This window comes from Dermacentor variabilis, chromosome 7 (assembly GCF_050947875.1).
Source record: "Dermacentor variabilis isolate Ectoservices chromosome 7, ASM5094787v1, whole genome shotgun sequence".
NCBI lineage: Eukaryota > Metazoa > Arthropoda > Arachnida > Ixodida > Ixodidae > Dermacentor > Dermacentor variabilis.
In genome coordinates, this window is record NC_134574.1 from 115731180 (window position 1) to 115749940 (window position 18761).

An 18761-nucleotide genomic window follows, 5' to 3' on the forward strand; every position below is an offset into this window, starting at 1 on the left:
CGACTTTCAAGCTGTGCAAGCTTTCAAGAATACCTAAAGGCATTCGTACTACCAGGCGTGACAAAACAGCTGTTGTGTGTACTGTAGAAGTCTTGTATTGAAACCCCCCCTCCCTCCTTTTTTGTTTTTTATTCTACAGAAAGGAGGCATTGGTTTTACATTTGGGCCACTTGTAAGAGAGCGCGATGCTCCCAATGTACACGAAGGAAATTGTGTGCTGCCGATTAAGATTATGTTACAGTTCAATTATTCTTGCTCCGTAATCGGCGTTGACACCTTCGCGCACCTTGTAACGCAAATGTGAGGATGTCGACGGCACATAAAAAAAACTATATATATACGTATATAGACAGTGTAGTTATAACCAGCTAAAACTTTGGGAAAATCAACCACACGCATTGCATGGTTTCGGTTTTGGTCTGCCTTTCAATTTTGTTCAAACTAATGCGCGGTGAACATTCAGATGAACGTTTTTCAAGTAATCACACGGACGAAAAATAACAGACGTATACGATACTTAATCTCAACGACGTCTTGGGCCTTAGCAGCGAACACATGCGCGGAAACGGGCCTCCACGGAAACGAAGCGAGCGGCTCGGCCAGGCTCGGCTATTGAGTGGCGTGATGATCGCCGACCAATCCGGTAGCAGCACAACACTCCAAAAAGAAAAGAAAAAGAAACAACAAAAAGAAGGGGCGAAATGCAAAACAGAAACGAGAACCGCGCCTGCCTACCGGCTTGCCCGATACATCGGCGCTTTGGCAATGATCCTGGCGCTCATTTGAGCGATAATCGAGTCGATTGAAGGAACAAAAAACCTGCACTTCTACACCGCTATGTCGTCGATGCCGACGTAAAGGTGACTGGTTTCTCTGGCTATCAAATGCACATGCACCCGTGCGTGCAGTTTTCCTCGATGCCTGCGGCGTTTTGAAAGCGTGTGGCTTTCCAGCAGCTCAATAGTGTGGTTTTTACGGAGATCTTGGCGACTTCTTTTTTTATTCCATGGCCTGCGCACTTCAGTGATCGACGTTTGGTAGAGTGTTCTCGCTCGAGTTAAATATTTTCGTGAATTTCCCGTGGTCACTTTGCTTGCACGCTGTTTCTGTGTTTACCGGCATACTTTCTTGAACGTTGGTGCTTTATCCGGTGATCCCAACGAACGTTTGTGCCATTATACCCCAGAGCTTCGGAACGGCCCTTTCTGGTACCTTGTTTTTCACGCTATATTCTTGGAGACGGTCATATCGTCCACACGCGTATCGCACGACCGCGCTGTAACCTCTGTCGCTCGGGCGCCCTGTCTACCTACTGATTTCAGTATTTGCGGCAAATTCTGCACAGGTAGCGCAAACATTTGGGTGTTTTACGAAATAGGAACGTTGAAAGCGGAGGAGTGTTGTTTTGTTGATTGAAAGTTGTGCATGGTGTAACAGGCGTACGGCACAGTTTTTGATTGTCGAGAACATCTCGTGCGTGTGATTGCACAGTTATATCAGCGACACCAAGGACAATGTCATAAATGTTAAAAAAAATAACACGCGGCGATCAAAACTGTTGCAATCGGCGTGCATCGGCGTGTTTCAAGAGGCGTAAAACATGACACTTCTGTTTTACCTTGTTGCGTTCAATATTCTGATCGTTCAGCCTAGTGTAACCGTTGAAAAAAATTATTTGAAAAAACTGAGAATGCATTTGACCCTTCCCTTTTCCCTGCTTGCTTTTCCATAGGCTATGTATAAATGGGGAGAGTATGCATGATGTACAGTTTCGTCTTATGACGTGATGGTGTAGCTTATGACGTCTCGCCCCATACTTCTCCTACCTCACATACTGCCTCCCTTAAAGAGTGGATGAAATAAATCTGCCATCACAGAATATTTCAAGTAGTAGTTGTGTTGAAATACTCACTTAATTGTGCTCGTTGACTGGCACTGCTAAAATAGGCAGAGATTTCGTTTATAAACCTTTCACATTATTATGTTTTCCTTTCAAGCTTTGATGACAGTCCTCTTTTTGACACATGCTGTTGACACATGCTTAGCTGACAGTTATCAGCAGCAAGAAAAGATGTCTTCGTAACACGTGAACTAAATCCAACACCTGCGTAAATTTGTTTTGGTGAAAGCTGCCCAGACTTTAAAGCATGTGCACATTGGCCCTACCAATTTCCCTCTCACGTCGCATTCTTCAAGTCACCTTCGCAGAGACCAGACGAGAGGAGTCTGGAACGGGAGTGAGGCAAGCACAACACCTTTGCCACCATGAGCACCGGCTACATCACGCTGAATGGCGAGCGGTTTGACGACATTCTCGCCGACCGGCGCACGGTGGGAGACCTGTCGTGGTGCACGCGGGAATGGAGCTGCCCCAAGTACCGCTTCTTCGGCAACCGGACGCCACAGCAGATCAAGCAGGAGGTGCTGGGCAGCGCGCGTGTCCAGACAGCAATCACCAAGGTAAGACTTGAGCTGCTGAACCATGGAGCATGAAACCTCTGCAAAGATTGCTTCAATCAGGGCACTCACGCCTTCTCAGATGCCATATTTTGCAAAGAATAACCCGTTGAAGTTTTCGATGTTTTTTTTTTCTTGCACCATAGCTGATCTGAAAAGCTTACCAAAGCTTTTTTATCCCTGTTTCGGCTTAGTGAACTGAAAGACCTTGATTTACTCTTCATGCTGCTTCGTGCTGTGCCGGCTAAGAGCCAGAAGTATAGGGTGATCCAAGGGGCTCGCACACCTTTCTTTGTGCCCACGTTCCTTGCATCACCCCCTCACTAGCTTGCGTCAAATTTCATTTTTCTTTATTAGTGTGGCCAGCCCTTGAGGGAGCAGACACATGAAGCAGCCATTTGGACTGAGCAGCCAACCTGGCCGACAAGAAGAATTCTTGTGTCATGCTCCCTCTTGGAATCTTCGGAACTCTCAGTACCATGCGCTGTAATGTTGTGACTCCGTGTTCCATCAATGTGTTGTAATCTTTGTTTTTTGATAACTTTACAGAATATGTACGTTGCTAAGTTATGTGGAAAAAATAAGCTTAAGGAACTTGAAGAAGGAACTTTCAAACACACTGAAAAGCAGCATCAAACATACAGTTGAGGTGGAGAGGTTTTGGATATAAATAGAACAACAGCACGTAGGACAGAAGATACAAGAGTAAATGGGTGACGGGCTATTTGTCCTGTGCTCTCCTGTCCTGTTTGTTTTATGTGCTGTTACTTGATACAGTCGACTCTCATTCAATTCGACCCTTGTGGGACTGCAAATTATGGTCGACTTCCAATAAAGGCCAAATTAACAGATGTCAGCAAAAGGACTGAATAAACATCCTTTTTTTTATTGCAGTGTGACATGACACAAAAAGTAGACGCAATGGATTTCTTCACAGGTGGAAGGACCGTCGCCCACTAAAAAGTGAAAAAAAAAAAGGTTATATAAAACACCTTTGGAGCCTAGAAAAGCAGTGGCATTGTATGCTAAATTTCTAGGGTTTTCAAGCTCATATGCTTATATAGTGACCACTGCGTGCCTAAAGAGGCGCCAATGCGGTTTGGTGGGGATTGAATTAACCGAAATGGAATGCTTTTGAGTTGGCTTAAATGAGTTTTGCTTACATAGGAATGCACAATTCCTTGCCGGGACTTTTAAGTGGGTGCGCGAAAAGTCCAGTTAACCGAGGTCAAATTAACAGAAGTTTACTGTAGTTAGCAACATGTACCATATAGCCCAAAGTAGCACTCGTTTTCCATGAGATAAAAATCTTACTGCAGATTTCTTGCAGCGAGCACAACTGTCTATCTGCGACCTCTGTGGATGTGATTGTGTGTTTTCTCTTTTTTTTTTCTTTTTAGTACATACTGCAAGCTATTGTCAAGCCCAAGCAGAGTGAAGAAGTAAACATAGAATACAATGAGCAGCATATTAAGCATGCAATATAAATGTATCACAGGAAAGCTAGCTTTAATTACTTAATTGCAAATTGTAAATACAAATTGTGTGTTGTGCAGGGACATGTTATGAGTAGGGTACATATTGAAGTTGATGTCTACAGTAACGTTAAGGAAAGAGTCAACCGCTGCAGAGGGGAATTACTAAGTCTGGTAGCTTGTTTCGGTAGCCTCTTGTGGCTGGAAACAAGTCATATTTCGGAGAGTCAATGTGACTTTTGGTTTGTTTCACCATGTTATGCTGTGAACCCACATGGTGTGAATGCCCTCTGAGGTCGTGTAGGCTTCTCTTTCGTGGAGCCTGTATGGGTTTCCTTTGTAGCGATTGCTATGATTGGGTGGATGTCTCATTTTCACTTTATTATAAAGCACATACATAAATTTCCACCTCGACGAGCCAGTGGCTGAAGTTCAGCCTTCATAATTAAATGGCTAACACTGGTCCACCTTGAATAATCTGAATAGACTACGCGGACTGTTAATTGTGTTTGTTTTAGTTTTTATGGTACAAATATTTCTGATGTGGGCTCCAAACTATGTCATTGTATTGTAAGATGGGTCTTACAAGAGATTTCTAAGCTTTCAATTTAATGGTGGTCTTTCTCTTTGCAGTTTTCTTTTCAGTTGTGATAATTTACCTTGAGCTTTGCGACAAACTTTTATTATGTGGGCTTCCTAACTAAAAACCTATTTGTTACAGTTACCCAAAGATACTTCTTATATGAAGTTCTGGTTACTGGAGTATCGTCTAATGTGCACATAAAATCAAGCAGGTGTTTGTGTTTAATGCCCGAGGAACTGGTGGGCTGGCCAGTGAAGGTGACTGATCCCCGCCCCCCAACGATGTACCCAACACTTAATAGAAGAGCAGAAAATGCTATAATCTGCAATGTGCGACAAGTAACAACAGTTTATCTCAACTACTTCTTGTTCATTTCAAGCACAAACTATTCTTTTCACTCACTTATGTGTTCGGATTGTCCAACATTGCACGTTGTTTACTTCTGTTTGTCATAATCATTTGTTGTTGCACAAACAATCATAACCTAAAGTATGTAATTGTAAATTTTTTTTCCCCCTTGGCTGGTCCATTAATCCTCTGTGCTCTTACGGATGCGAGTTAGTGTTCGGTACATCATGCTGTAGTGTGGCACCAATTGCACAATTTAAAACATTTTTATAAGCATGCCAAGAGAGATATGGAGATAAGTGGCCCCGTGATTTGGCTGCACTAATTCAGGGAACGCAGCACTTTTGACCTCGATTTGATAGTGCAATGCATGCTCCGTTGCACTGTGCTCATTGATTCGACTTGGTGCAGAAGCCAGTTCAGCAGAAGTTAGTGCTTTCTCCTGCACTTGCTAATTTGGAACTGTAGGTGACGGGCAAGCTCTTGGTAGCAGACAACAAACAGCGCAGGGCTGGTTGATTCGTGCTGCGTGGATGTGAATATCTCCTAATCATGCCAGCTTGTATCCGAAGTAAGGTAAAACTTTGATGCATGGATTGTTGCCAGGGCATATTAGTGAAGGCATGTAACATGTTAAATTGCTTTCTTTCGAGAGTCTTTCTATCTGTACACATTTTCTGACAAAAAATATTGCATCCATGGTCACCACTATGTTGTTGATGGCTGTGAACTACTGCCATGATGGTGATTATTGCGATTATATAAACCCATTACTTTCCTCATTCGTATGTGTGCTTTTGTTGAAAAGGCTTACCTGCCCCTAGCAGATGACAGAGCACCTCCATCGCTACACTTTTGTCATCGATTTTCAAGGGCAATAAGGCATGCTGGGTGCTGCACAGAACTTGCAATGCATGAACTTGTGTGTTGCACTGTGTACTGCACTCAAGAGAACTGACTCAGGTAGTAGAGCAAAATCAAAAGAGGCTGAAGGTTTGACATAGAGTCGGAAGAACTGAAGATGAGATTTGAAAAATTTCAAATGCTTCTTATTGCTGGAAATGGCTCATTCAAGGCCAAGTAAAGTTTGGTCACTCGCAATGTGGTTTTCAGTGCCGCAGTGTTCCTCTCGCAAAGACTTCGCTGTCGTTGCTCTTCACCTGTCGTTTTGCTGTCTTAGGTGTCAGTCGATGAAGTGCCGTCATGTCGTTGGGCTCGTCATGGTGCTTCACGTGGTTAATAACTTAAGTGTGCCGAAGGTTGAAGGTTGAGAGGATGTCTTTCCCTCTTTTTGACCGTGCATGACACTGTGCTTTCATTACCCATTGCAGGTGAGCGCCGAGCAGAAGCGACCGGTTGCGGAGGTGTCGGAGGAGGCACGCCGCATCCTCGAGCAGATGGGGCACAACATGCGCATGGGCAACATCCGCTTCCTCGGCTACCTGTTCAGCAAGTCATACAAGAGCATGTACCGGGCAATCTATGTTCACTCTGAGGGCATGGAACGGGTAAGAAGGAAGTCGGGGGGTCTCGACCCCAAGATAGGAGTCATCTTCATGATCCTAATTTATATGCACTGAAGGACGAAGGGTCCTCCCTGCCATCTCTAATTGTGTCAGCTTGCTGCATTGTTATGCTTGCAGATCTCCTGATTCTATCAAATTATTTTATGTTCTTCTCTAACCCTTGACTGCATTTCCCTTCCCTAGGCACCACATCTATAACGGACCGCCGGTTATCTGCCCTGCACATTAGTGGAACGCCTAGCTGTTTCTGTCGCTTAATCTCAACTGGAATATTGGCAACCCCTGTTTGCTCTTTTAATCTGCACCGCTGTCTTCCTCTGCTGTAATGATAGACTTAGGGTGTTTTGTTGCATTGCTCCATTGCGGTGTCTCTGTCTTATCTCAAGCTTCATTAATCTTTTCTGCCCCATGTATATTGGTACAGGTAGAATGAAAGGTCTAGTGGCTGGTTAGCGTGTGAGATATTTGGGGAACTTCTGCAGGAAGGTGTTTGTTGGGCTGGTTAGTACATACATATTCATTAAAACAACAGATGATGCTCAGTAGGACTCGGGCAAGTTGAAGGGGTGTGCTAAACATTGTTTTGGGGGGCAGAAGGAGACATACAAAGGAAAAACACAGAGACACAAATTACGTGTATGTGTGTGTCCTTCTAGTGTGTGTACTTAAAGTGACACACACACATTAAGTAGCATTTAAATGCAATTAGGAAGGGAACACCACAGATTTGTCTGGCTTGCATCTGAAATGTTTGTGTGTTATGCATGTAACAAAAGAAGCGTACAAGGTAATAGAGGGCACCAAGGTGTGATCAAAAGAGGGTGTAGTGCAGGGACCAGTGAAAATTTTTGATTCAGCTTTTGGTGATAACATCTATAATAATAATACTGATGACGTCTAGTTCTTTGTTGCTTTGGAAATGCCAGCTCTGGAAGTGTACACCTTATTCAGTATTGTTCGATTGCATATCAGTATTTTGTTTAAGTATCCGTGTTTCTCACTTTTGTTTTCGGCTCTGTTTGCCCTGCTTTGTGCACCTGCACTTGTCAGAGTAACCTTGAATTTGTGTTCCTGATTACATCTTTTCTTTTTTTCTTTGTATATCTTTGGAAAATAATCTTGAGCTGGCCAATTTCTTGTAGGCTGTACATCTTTGATTAAAGTGTTTCAGCTACTAGCAGCTCTCTCTCTTTTTTATTCTGTGACTTCTCACTTTTCCTTTGTCTCGCCAACTTCTCCTGCCATTCATTAGTTGGAGCTGGAGTTTGTCACATGAAGCTCGTCAAGAGATGTTTTAAGAATGGCATGTTCCTTTTACATGCCTGCCTTGCAGTACCGGAAAGCTGCTGCTGAAAACCCAGTGCTACTGTTGCCAACACATCGCAGCTACAATGACTTCCTGCTCATGTCTTATGTGTGCTTCTACTACAATGTGCCACTACCCGTTATTGCAGCGGGAATGGGTATGTACCCGTCGAGTTAAAATTTGCCTTGTGTTGGGAATATCGCGTTTGCTCGTATAATTCATGCCCTTGTGTAAGGTGACCGAAATGACCCCCGCTTTTCGGCCCTAAGGATTTGGCATAAATAGTCCCACAAAGTGTCATGCTTGTACTTTGTGCAAGGCTGGCCAGGCAGTCGAAATAAGAAAAATAGAAAGAAATAATAGATAACAAACAAAAGAATAAGAAAGGTGGGGATGTGCTTCTGAAACAAACATGTGCATGTTCTGATTCAGAGAGTAGAATTTATTTTCAGCTGGCTTAGTTTTCACTGTATCCAAGCGGTGGGAAATGTACTCTCTGCAGTCATTCAAATGCGAACAGTGTGGTGCGAGATTTTCGTGCGACATAGTGAAAGCCAAAGAGAGTGAACATGCATGACCGACTGTGGTATGTCACGAGCGGTGTTTGTGACGCATCAGGGTTCATCAGACGGCTGCGCACTCCTTGTCGCTTTGCTAGTTTGCACAACAACCACGCACTTCACTGTTTGTACTCGAACGACCGCAGACAGTACAGCACATGCTCCCATTCTTTGAGATATTGTAATTGAAACAGGTGATGTCGATGGTTGGGGTATGATGGCATCTGTCCAGGTAGTAAGGTTACAACGAAACAAAAGCAAGATGCCTACCAAAAATGGCATTAACAAATGCCAAAAAAGCCACGTTGACTTTCACCTAAAGTAAAAAGAATTGCCTTTGGTTGGGTGCCATTTTTTGTTTAGATGTCAGTGAAAATCAGGTGCGCGGCCATTGGGCTCTGACATAGTGCTAAATGTTTGCGTCAACGGAAAACTGAAGCACCTTGGTGCAAAATGTGTGAGAACAAAAGGAAAAACGGCAGTGTGTTCCTGACTTTGTCTAGTGATTAGCAGTAGAACGCCTATACATTCCTTTCCATCTTTTGCTGGCTATGCCGCTGAGACTGCTCAGTTGCGGGTGTTATATAGAACTGCATTGCTCTGCGCGTTTTGCAAGGAACTGGCATTTGATTCGTGGCGTCTTATTCTGGACAACCTCGCACTGTCATGGCTACTCAAGACCATTGCGATGCCCTTCAAGAAGCCATGAAGATGACTACTATGTTGGTCTGATAGAATGCTCGAGGTTCATTAAAGCAAAATTTGCTCGTTTGACAGTTCAAGGGAAGGTGTCACATTGTCATTTCCAGCACTTGTTGGGAGCAGTAGAGAGTTTTCTCCGGCGGTTGTACAGAGACGGGCTTGACATTGAAAACATGGTGCGTGCAGGTTCCTTGCTTGTGCCTAACCTTAACGCGCTTTCTGTCCTTGCAGATTTTCTGGGCATGCCCGCAGTCACCATGCTGCTGCGAAACGGTGGTGCCTTTTTCATCCGGCGCACGTTCGGCACGGACCAACTGTACTGGGAGGTGTTCCGTCAGTACATCCACTCCCTCATTGCCGGCTCAGAGCACGCCCTCGAGTTCTTCGTCGAGGGCACGCGGAGTCGCACAGCCAAGTCGCTCTGCCCGCGAACTGGTGAGTGTTGGTGCACTGTGTTTATCAATCTGGAGTAATGGTGCGTTATATTTATTGATATGGTGCGGTTGCCAGTGTTGCCATCTTTGCTTAAGGAGAAAGCCGGCATTGAGAAGGGGAGAAGGGAGTGCCATTTTGTTGTTGTAAGACTTATTGTGTGAAAAAAATACAGACCAAACGAAAACACGATAAAGCACACCGTGTTTAAACATTGCATGACTGAAATTTATTGAAAGACTCTATATAAAGTGTGGCATACACTTTTAAGATCTTCGTGCTTTTGTTGGAAATAACTTATAGCCTACGAACAACCCGGCAATATACTTGAACCTCGTTATAACGAAGTTGAAAGAGGAGCCAAAATTAATTTGTTATATCCATTACTTCATTATACAGTCGAACCTGGATATATCGAGTCTGAAGGGAATCACAAAAAAAGTTCAAAATATGGGTAACTCAATATACAAAATAAAAGTTTTATGCAAATTTTCTTACAATTGTTCGTTACACACAATAATTCATCACATGTGGGTTCAATATATCCAGGTTCAACTGTATCCATTACGGCTATTTACTGCACTGTATACATGGAAATAAGAATACAGCTTTGCGGCCAGCAGAACTGCTATACGGCCATGTGTGCAATGATATTTGAATAAAACAAATAAGGAATCTTCGGCACGTGCAACACCCGTTTTCTTAGCACCTGAAGCAACAGCCTTTAGATAGCCGCCTTCTGTTCCATTGTGAGGCCCTTTCTGTTCCGCTTTCCACTTGGCTCATTGTGGTCGAGCAGCACGTAGCATTGAGGAGGCAAGCGAACTTCGCCATGCCTGCTTGGCTTGGCAGGCTTGGCTTGGCCAGCTTGTGGCCTCTGAGGTTGCACCGGTGCCAATGTGATTTAGGAGGCCACATCCAGCTGTTAACCCACGCTGCGCGCCGCAAGGAGCGAGAGAAGTAAATGCGCAAATCTTTTGGCACTGTCGCGGGCAGCGGCGCAGTGTGGCGTGGCTCTCGGAGGCCAGGTCCGGAGGTCAGGTCTCGGAGGCCAGGTCCAGCTGCGGCTGCCTGCGCGCTCTCCCACAGAGAAGAAGATAAGTGAATGCAGTAATTTTTTGCACTACTTCGCATAGCCGTGCAGGCTTGAGTGTGACCCCCGAGGTCGCGCCAAGAAGGAGCACTGGATAGTGGCTGTTGTCAGGTCGGCAGAGCGGATGCGTCGGCCGCATTCCTGTTGCTAGGGCGACCTACGTCACTCTGCCTTGACTGCCCAATTCCCATTAAAAAAAAGAAGAAGAAGAAGAAAAGCAGGCAGACTTTGCTTTCTGCACTGTCGTGCAACTTCGTCCATTTACAAACACTTTGTAACTTTATCAGGAGCTGGCAATGACACATGGCTTGGCTGCACCATGTCTGCAAGATCGGCAGCATTCACTTCCGTGGGCAGCCTTATCTCTGTGGTACACACCTTCCATCGTCTTCGACGCTCCTTAACAATTCGAAGCTTTTCTAAATTTGCGCCCCTCAGATCACACGATACAGAGTAGCTTTTCCACTGTAAATAAAAGCAAACAAATTCCTCTATCTTGTGCACATCATGTCCTTATCAACGTGATGGAGCAGCTGGGGTGCTGCAACAAAAGAAACTATATATAGCCTTGCATATTTTGAAATGTTGGCCTTGGAACATGCGAAGTGCACAGCTCGCTGCTGCCAAAATGTGTGCGAAACAAGTGCGCCAGTGGTTCAAATTTGTGTCAGCAAATCATTCCCGGGGCACGTAATGTGCTCCCTGCATTATATGTGACTGCACTAACGAATTGCGACATTAGTTTCCCCTTTTTAGGCAAGCATTTGTTGCTTTTACTTTTGCATTAGAGATGCATTGCTACAGCTACCTGGATCTCTCATGTTTACGGCGTTACTGAGATGGGCTGCGCTGGGTCAGCAGGAAGCTGTACTTGCGTGATCAGTGGTGCGGTAGCCCCTCCCGAAGCCCGACTTCTTCCTGTTTTCGAAGTAAACACGCTAATAAAGTGCACTTTTCTCAAATTCTGCTCTCTAATTCTTCAACATATTTTTCCATGAGAAAAAGGATCGTCTTAGGATTGCAGAAAAAAAAAAAAGAACTTTGAGCGAGTCGTCATTTCATTGCTGCGACCCCCCTTAATATTTAGATTTCTATGATGTTAGATTATATGAATTAGGGTGATACGAATTTTTCGTCATCCTGAGAGATTCGTGTCGGGGAGATTTCTCTGTAGGTGCTCATCATGTTGCAAAGCATCAACAGGATGGTAACATTGTCGCCCCGAGCATATTACGGAAAGAGCTCATGCTAGTTAAGCTATTCTGAAGATGATCTTAATGTTAAGGAGGAATGTATCCTGCCTTTAGATCACCAGAAAACACTCCTGGTCAAGAGCACTTGAGAAGAAAGCGATGGTGAACATCTTGAGAAAGTAGCTCCTGTGGTGATAACATACAACGTGATGCTGGCTGAAGACATTATATTGCGCAAAATCCTTAGAGATAGCAAAATTTTCGTAAATTAATCAGTTTACACAACACTTACACATTTCTTAACCCCTTAACTGCTGTGACAAATTCGGAAAAAAATTTTTAGAAGTGCAAGAAGAAAATTGCGAAAAGCCATTGTTTATTGCTTTCTTGTCAAAATTGCAAGATACTCAACACATACACGTTAAATAATTGCCAAAATTCACAATGGGTTAACTTGTCACTGGCAATTAAGCGTTTAACAACAGTACTCTTTCTGTGCAGCATGCAAAACATGCGAAATAGTTTCTGACCGGAATGACCACAAAGTGTGTAGTTGTTCACAGCTGCAAATGGTTAATGGACATTTTTTACAAGCCATACTCAGACCAGTCTGAGTATGGCTTGCTGAAACTACCTTCTACCTTGCTTGCAAGCCTCGGAGGTGCTGCATCATTGGCAAGGCCTTGCGAGGTCATTTTGCATGTTCCATGAAGTGAGCATTTGCCCATTATTGTACGAGTCCTGTTCACATGCCATGGAAGCAGGCGAGCAGGATTTGAAGCCAAGGCATTGTATTTTTGAGTCTCCCCATGGATTCTACATGCAAGTTTGTGTTGCTGCAGAAGATTCTGACTGGGGAAGTAAGAAAACAAAACTAAACTGCAGACAAAAGAATCCAGACTCCAGTAATTCTTTTGCACATCTAACCTAAAGCCTTTGAACAAGAGTCGTGAGCCAGAGTCGTGAATAGGTTTAGGAGACCCCTATGTGGTCACTGCCTTAGATGTCGGTCAATGCAGTGTCATTGTCAAGCCTTTGTCATTGTTGTCCTGGTTGTCATCCACCCGCTGTCATCATTATGCTGCAGCGATTGTCATGCCCCAGTTGTCATCATGCCACTGTGTTTGCCTCGCTGTCGCTGTAACTGCTATGACACCACCGTTGTCACACTACTGTTTCTGCCATCGTCGTGCCATCGCCAGCATACTGCAGATGTTTTCACCGGTGTCGCACCCTTGCCATTGTCACTGCGCCATTAACTGCTTTGCTGGTGTATTTTTATGTGCCTTGCATGAACAAAAGCAGGATGAATGGGCAAACGAGAGTGGCTTATTTCTTAGATGTAAGCTGCTGTTCACTATAGGAGGCTGAAGCAGATTGCACTTGACAAGCACTAAAGGCATCCAGTTGAAACAGTGTGCTGCATCCTTGTTGTTCTTTGCATTGTGTCCTAGCTCTTCTGTGCATTGTTTATGATAAATCCATTCAGACCTGGACGACTTGCAATTGTTCTGAAAAAATACTTGTGTAGGTGGCAACTATCCCCTGCGCGTGTTATGTGGCTTCGGAAGGTTTGCACAGAACGTAACTGATGTTTCGCTTTGTGCACGGTGCGTGTTTCTTTTTCAGGTCTGCTGCAGACGGTGCTGGAGATGTTCTTCACCTCACAAGTGTCAGACATCACTGTCATCCCAATCACCATCACCTACGACCGCACGCTTGAGGAGAAGCTCTATGCCTTCGAGCTGCTGGGTGTGCCCAAGCCCAAGGAATCCACGTCGGTGAGCAGCAGTACCGGGGTTACGTGGCAATCTTAAGGTGCAGGAATGAGCAGCGTCAGTGTTTTTCCAAGTCTAGAACTGGTTCTGAACTCGTCGGATGACAGGCTTGAAGTCCTGCATAAGGATCAGTCGTCGGACTCAGTAGCAAGCATGCCGTTTCATCACAGTGCCAGTGACACAGCTGCCCATTACACACAGACGAGTCCAATGGCAAGTCACACGAAAGTGATCGAACGAGGGTATTACTGGCACCATCTTGAAAAGGCTCCCTATGGTCTATGTGCAGCCAGCAGGCCTCTATTTTGTGTATTTCACTTATCTCAAAAGTTTCCTTATCTAGAAGTTTTTTAAGGTGAAAGCATGAAAGGGTTCTCATGTGGTGAAAAATCCGGCTTTGGCAGCGTGACCACACAATGGCAAAAAAAGGCTACAAACCATCGACCTTCGGTGGGAGTCGAGCCCACGACCTTTGGTGTTAATTAAGGTGAAGTTAATGAAGATAGAATTAATTAGGATATAGTTGATTAAGGCACTCGAACCCACGACCTTTCGTAGGAGTTAAACCCACGACATTTGGTGTTAAATTAAGGCAAGGTTAATTAAACCACAGTTGATTAAGGCACTGGAACCTATGACCTTTGATAGGAGTCGAATCCTCATCATTTGGTGGGAGTCGAACCCACGATCTTGAATTGTCACATAATGTCTAAGCATCGCGTGGTGGTCGTAATGCTTTCGCACTCATCCACGTAGGAATAATAAAGGGCCCTTGAATTTTTCTGGTTTTTATAGCTTTGAGTTATCAGGATTTTGCTGTACTTAGATCTATAATGCATGGAGTTAATGTTACGTAAAACCATGTATTGTACTATGTATACCTTTTTCTTTCACCATGGATACCTGCCAACTCATCAGACCTTTATAATATGTTTACAAATTTGGGTTCATTCTACGATTCCGCATAGGGTGGGTCAAGTTTTACAAAATAAATTCTGTTCACAAAAAAGTTTTTAAGATGTTGAAAAGTGAGCAGGTGCAATAATTGAAAAAAAAAAAAGAAAGACTGCATGCAAGAAAAAGATATTGTACCTCTTGTGACTGCGGACAATGCTGCCTATGAGAGGGGTACCTGCTTCAAGCATTTTTATTCGCACAAGTTGTTGAAGCAGACGAATCGAGCAACAGCAAAGCTGTTAAAGAAGTCACTCTTATCTAAAAACTGTGTGTTGCTTGTCAGTGTTCCTTGTTCCAAGTGGGCTGCCACTTTCGTGCTGCGTCTAAAAGAAGTTTGCATGTATCCCACAAATGTTCAGGGCAAACATTTAAAAGATGTCTGCTATCAACACTCCCTGCGGTGTCCTGGGCTAGGATAAGGTTAAGGTTTTTATTCTAGAACCGCCATAGCCTTTTGCGATAGGTCAAATTGGCTCCATTGAGCCATTTGAATCATTTTGATCTATCATGGATGGCTAATGGCTGATTTCGAATAAAAAAAGAGATTAGGATGGTTTTACGTTCTCCTGGCCTTGTCCATGGGCTCCACACCTATGTCAAGGTTCACAGGTTGGTAGGTATGACCATGTGTCGCACTACTGTATGTTATCGTGACAAATGGCAGATGGTGCGCTGTGTGAAGCCGTGCGATGACTGTGCTCCTACGAACGTGTCGCTCCCGCTGTTCAGTCAATAGGTTAAACATTTCTGATGTCATCTATGTACCGTCGCTTTATTACTGTGGCTCTTGCTTATGATGTCCACGTTGTGCCAAATTACATGGCGCAGTCCTTTCTCTTGCTGTTATATAGTGTGTGCCATATTTTGGCCGCAGATACAGGTAGTGTGAAAGATTGCCCTAGCCACCACAACATTGCCTGCTATGTGTGAAACAGTCTTGTGGCATAAATCTATAGGATTTGTGCACTAGTTATGCAAATTTAATAGATTTACGCCAACAAAGACTTCTTGTGACTTATAGTATCTTGTTTCTGCTCTCCCAATTTTGTGTAGGGCCTAGTGAAGGCCCGGGGTATCCTGAACGACGACTACGGCAACATCTTCATCAAATTTGGCTCCCCTGTGTCGGTCCGGCAGTTTTGCGGTCGCTCGGTTGACCGGTCTGTTCACAGCATGCACCCAAGGTGGGTGGTCTTAAGCGTTTTGCGTCACATCTCATAAAGGGAGCCCAAAGTCATTGCTCCTTATCCCCTTTCGTTGCGCTGGGTTTCGTTGCTCGCTATTTGGAGACCTTCATGCCATCCTATTGAGAGAGATGGTGAAGATGTTAGAGCAAGCTAGTGTCTGAGCTTCAGCAGCTGATTTGGGCATCATTAACCTGCCATGGTTGCGCAGTGGCTACGGAACTCTGCTGCTGATCATGAGGCTGAGGGTTTGGTTCCCTGTCGCGGCAGCCGACTTATATTAGGTACCAGAATGCAAGCGCACTCACATACTTAGATTAAAGTGCATGTTAATGAACCCCAGGTGCTCAAAGTTAATCCAGATCCACTATGGCATCTTTCATGGTCCCACTGTTTCTTCAGCTTTTAAAGCTCCTTGATCAGTCTGTCATTTCAACTCATGCAAGCTGTGTTGGATATGTTGAGCTGTTTTGCCGATTAACACTTTCCTGTGCATGGGAAAATAGGCAGTTTTTGGGTAGTCTAGTAAATGATTTTGATGAAAGGGTTAAAGGGCCACTAAAGGCAAATATTAAGTCAATGTGGGCTGTTATAATACCATTCCAGAAACCTTGCAGTGCTTGGTTCTTGTCAGGAAATAACTTACGTTGAAAAGCAAATTGCATTTGAAGGGGTCCGCATACCCCTAGTGCAATTTGAATCGCCCGCCCCCGAATGGGGAATCATGATGCTGCATATGCCATCACCGAAATTTACTGCCATCGGTGAGTAAAATGGCACCCGACAGCCAGCGCTACGGTTTCTTGCTCAAAACGCAAAAGTGCGGCAAGAAGCCGAGCTAAGACAGAGCCAATGGTGCGAAAGAGGAAGGTAAAGCATTAGTTGAATCATAAACACGATATTTGATGCTTGTTGCGATAAGCCTCGTTCTCTGATACTTGCAGTTTGTGCAAGTTTTGTGATCCAGCAAAACGAGCGCTGCACCACACAATAATGAAACTAACGAAACGTGAAAGCGCAGGCAGTGCAAAGTCGAGTGAAAACGAAACCTTTTGACCGCCCGTGTCATTGTCAAAGCTCACGTGAAAAAGTTTTTCTCTTTTTTTTTAAGGAATCGAATAGAAGTAATCAAGTAGTGTTTTGTTCCTGCTCATAATGCAATGCTATCTTTTTATTATGAATGGTTGGTTCAGTATTAGTGATAGTTATAATGAGGAGTGCCTACGTTAGCGGGCTAGTACGTCAATGTCCCGGGCGAATCTGAAATCATGTCTTGCATTTAACCTCAATTCCTTGATTACTAGAGCTCTGCTCTCGATCCTATAGACACTTAGGTGTTATCTAGCATTAATTCATCACTTCAGCTTGACTTAATGCCTTAGTGTGACCTCTTAAGATCTGCCATGTCTGTTACTACAGTGCAGTGCACTTATGACGATACCACATATAAGGACCTATCAGTTATAACAATGAGCCAAATTAAGAGTTTCAACTTATGCATCAGGGCTATGAGAAAAAAATCCCATATATAACAATATGTTATGACCTCAAGCAGGATACAATAATAAAAATGTTGCCTTCTGGACGGTGTTTTTCATGCAGACTGAGCTTGAAATTTTGCATTACTAAGTTCTCCTAAATGACCAAGGCCGAGGTGGCGCGATAAGTTTGCTACGCGAGTTCGTATCTGTAGCCATTACTACGCAGTGCGTCCTGCTCACGCGCCGATTGCAAAATCCACGTTGAGCGTTGCTCTGCTGGCTAGAGGAATGGGTGTGTCGACCGAGCGTAGTTCACCACTTCTCTGCTTCGTTACGTGAAAATGGCACGGCTGTCAATAGAACGGTGCTCTGGCGCACATCGTTGCTCGTACGCAGTGTAAACAAGAGGTGTGTTTGAGGATATTGCTCCCGTTGATTTCAGCTACGGTATGATGTACGCTTCTAATGCCGTTTTGAGCAGCGCAACCAAAGATGGATGGGAAGTTCAATTTGTGTCAGAAAACACGAAATGCTGCATTTGTTTTTCTAGCATATATGCAGCCTGGCACTACAGTGCTAATGGCTTCAAAAAAGTGCAGTGTTATTTTGCAGTTTTAGACTGTGAACTAGCACGCAACTTTTTTCATGGATTTGGTGCAGTTAAGTATAGTTTGAATCAAATAAGTAATGAGGTTGAACGTCCAGAAGCAATTAACACGTGGGCTATGAGAGAAGCCGCAGTAAGAAATTCTGGAATACTCATGGGCCGGCTGTGGATATTTAACATGCACATAAAGCTTACTACACGAGTGTTTTGCATTCCGACTCTATCAGGATGTAACCGCCATCGTAACTATTCGAATCCCTGACCTCGTCCTCAGCAGCACAATGATAATCACTGAGCCATCACTGCGGGTAAGAACCGTATGGAGCAGTTAAGGATGTCGCCAATGGAGCTGCACTTACTGCTCTCATGCATATAATGAAGTTTTGATGTCATTTGCCTTTCCTAAAACGTGAAAACTATTCACTGCTTTCTATGCCATGTAACTGGCAACATTTTGTCTATTTCAGCAATGAACGAACTTACCTTTCCTGCAGACTTATGGTGCAGCTATCGGTTCCTTGCATAGACACTCACATGCTTCCGATTGAACTTTATTGAGGGTGATGTTGTAGTGTAATTTCGCACAAACAGAAAATACGGCAGCCGTAGGATCTTCCACTGCCGAATCCAGTGTGCCTGGGGCAACACGTACACGCTGACGAGAATCACAAGCGCTGGCGCAGAAATAGGGAAGTCGTCGCAGTTTGTGCAGGCTTCATTCACAGTTCGTTGCTGTGATCTCTCCGTGCGTTTGCAGTCTTAATCGCGTTTTGTGATCACAGTCCCAAAGAATGTGTTGCTATTAATTTCTCGGGTCTCATATTATAGAGATGAGTGAAAGCAACATATTAGTGCATCTTTGGTAAACTTTGTCTAAGCCTATCACATATGGGTAAAATTGCACTTGAGGAACTTTTCTTATGAGTGTCATTCACACATAAGTGGTGTCTGCTGTTGTTCTTGTTGGTGCTCAGAACAGTGCTGCTTTAGATCCCATGACTTATAGTTCAGAGCGAAGAAATAAGTGTGCGTGACGATCTTCTTGAGACAGAAATACTGCCACTAATCGGTGCGGTCTC

At 44.2% G+C, this 18761-nt stretch overlaps 1 protein-coding gene across 2 annotated transcripts in view; it reads left to right on the forward strand.

The window, feature by feature from the left end:
• Positions 1–340: 340 nt before the first annotated feature.
• The window catches only part of Gnpat (dihydroxyacetone phosphate acyltransferase), a 56113-nt gene continuing 37692 nt past the window's right edge, over positions 341–18761 (forward strand). The window contains exons 1-7 of one of the 2 annotated variants that reach the window (XM_075699091.1): positions 341–860; positions 2197–2460; positions 6195–6371; positions 7723–7852; positions 9189–9392; positions 13305–13456; positions 15464–15594. In XM_075699091.1, coding sequence (XP_075555206.1) covers positions 2266–2460; positions 6195–6371; positions 7723–7852; positions 9189–9392; positions 13305–13456; positions 15464–15594 — 989 coding nt within the window. In that variant the 5' untranslated portion in view covers positions 341–860; positions 2197–2265. Of the gene's footprint in view, positions 861–906; positions 1209–2196; positions 2461–6194; positions 6372–7722; positions 7853–9188; positions 9393–13304; positions 13457–15463; positions 15595–18761 lie in introns of those variants that run through there. The other variant, XM_075699093.1, reaches the window with a different exon arrangement.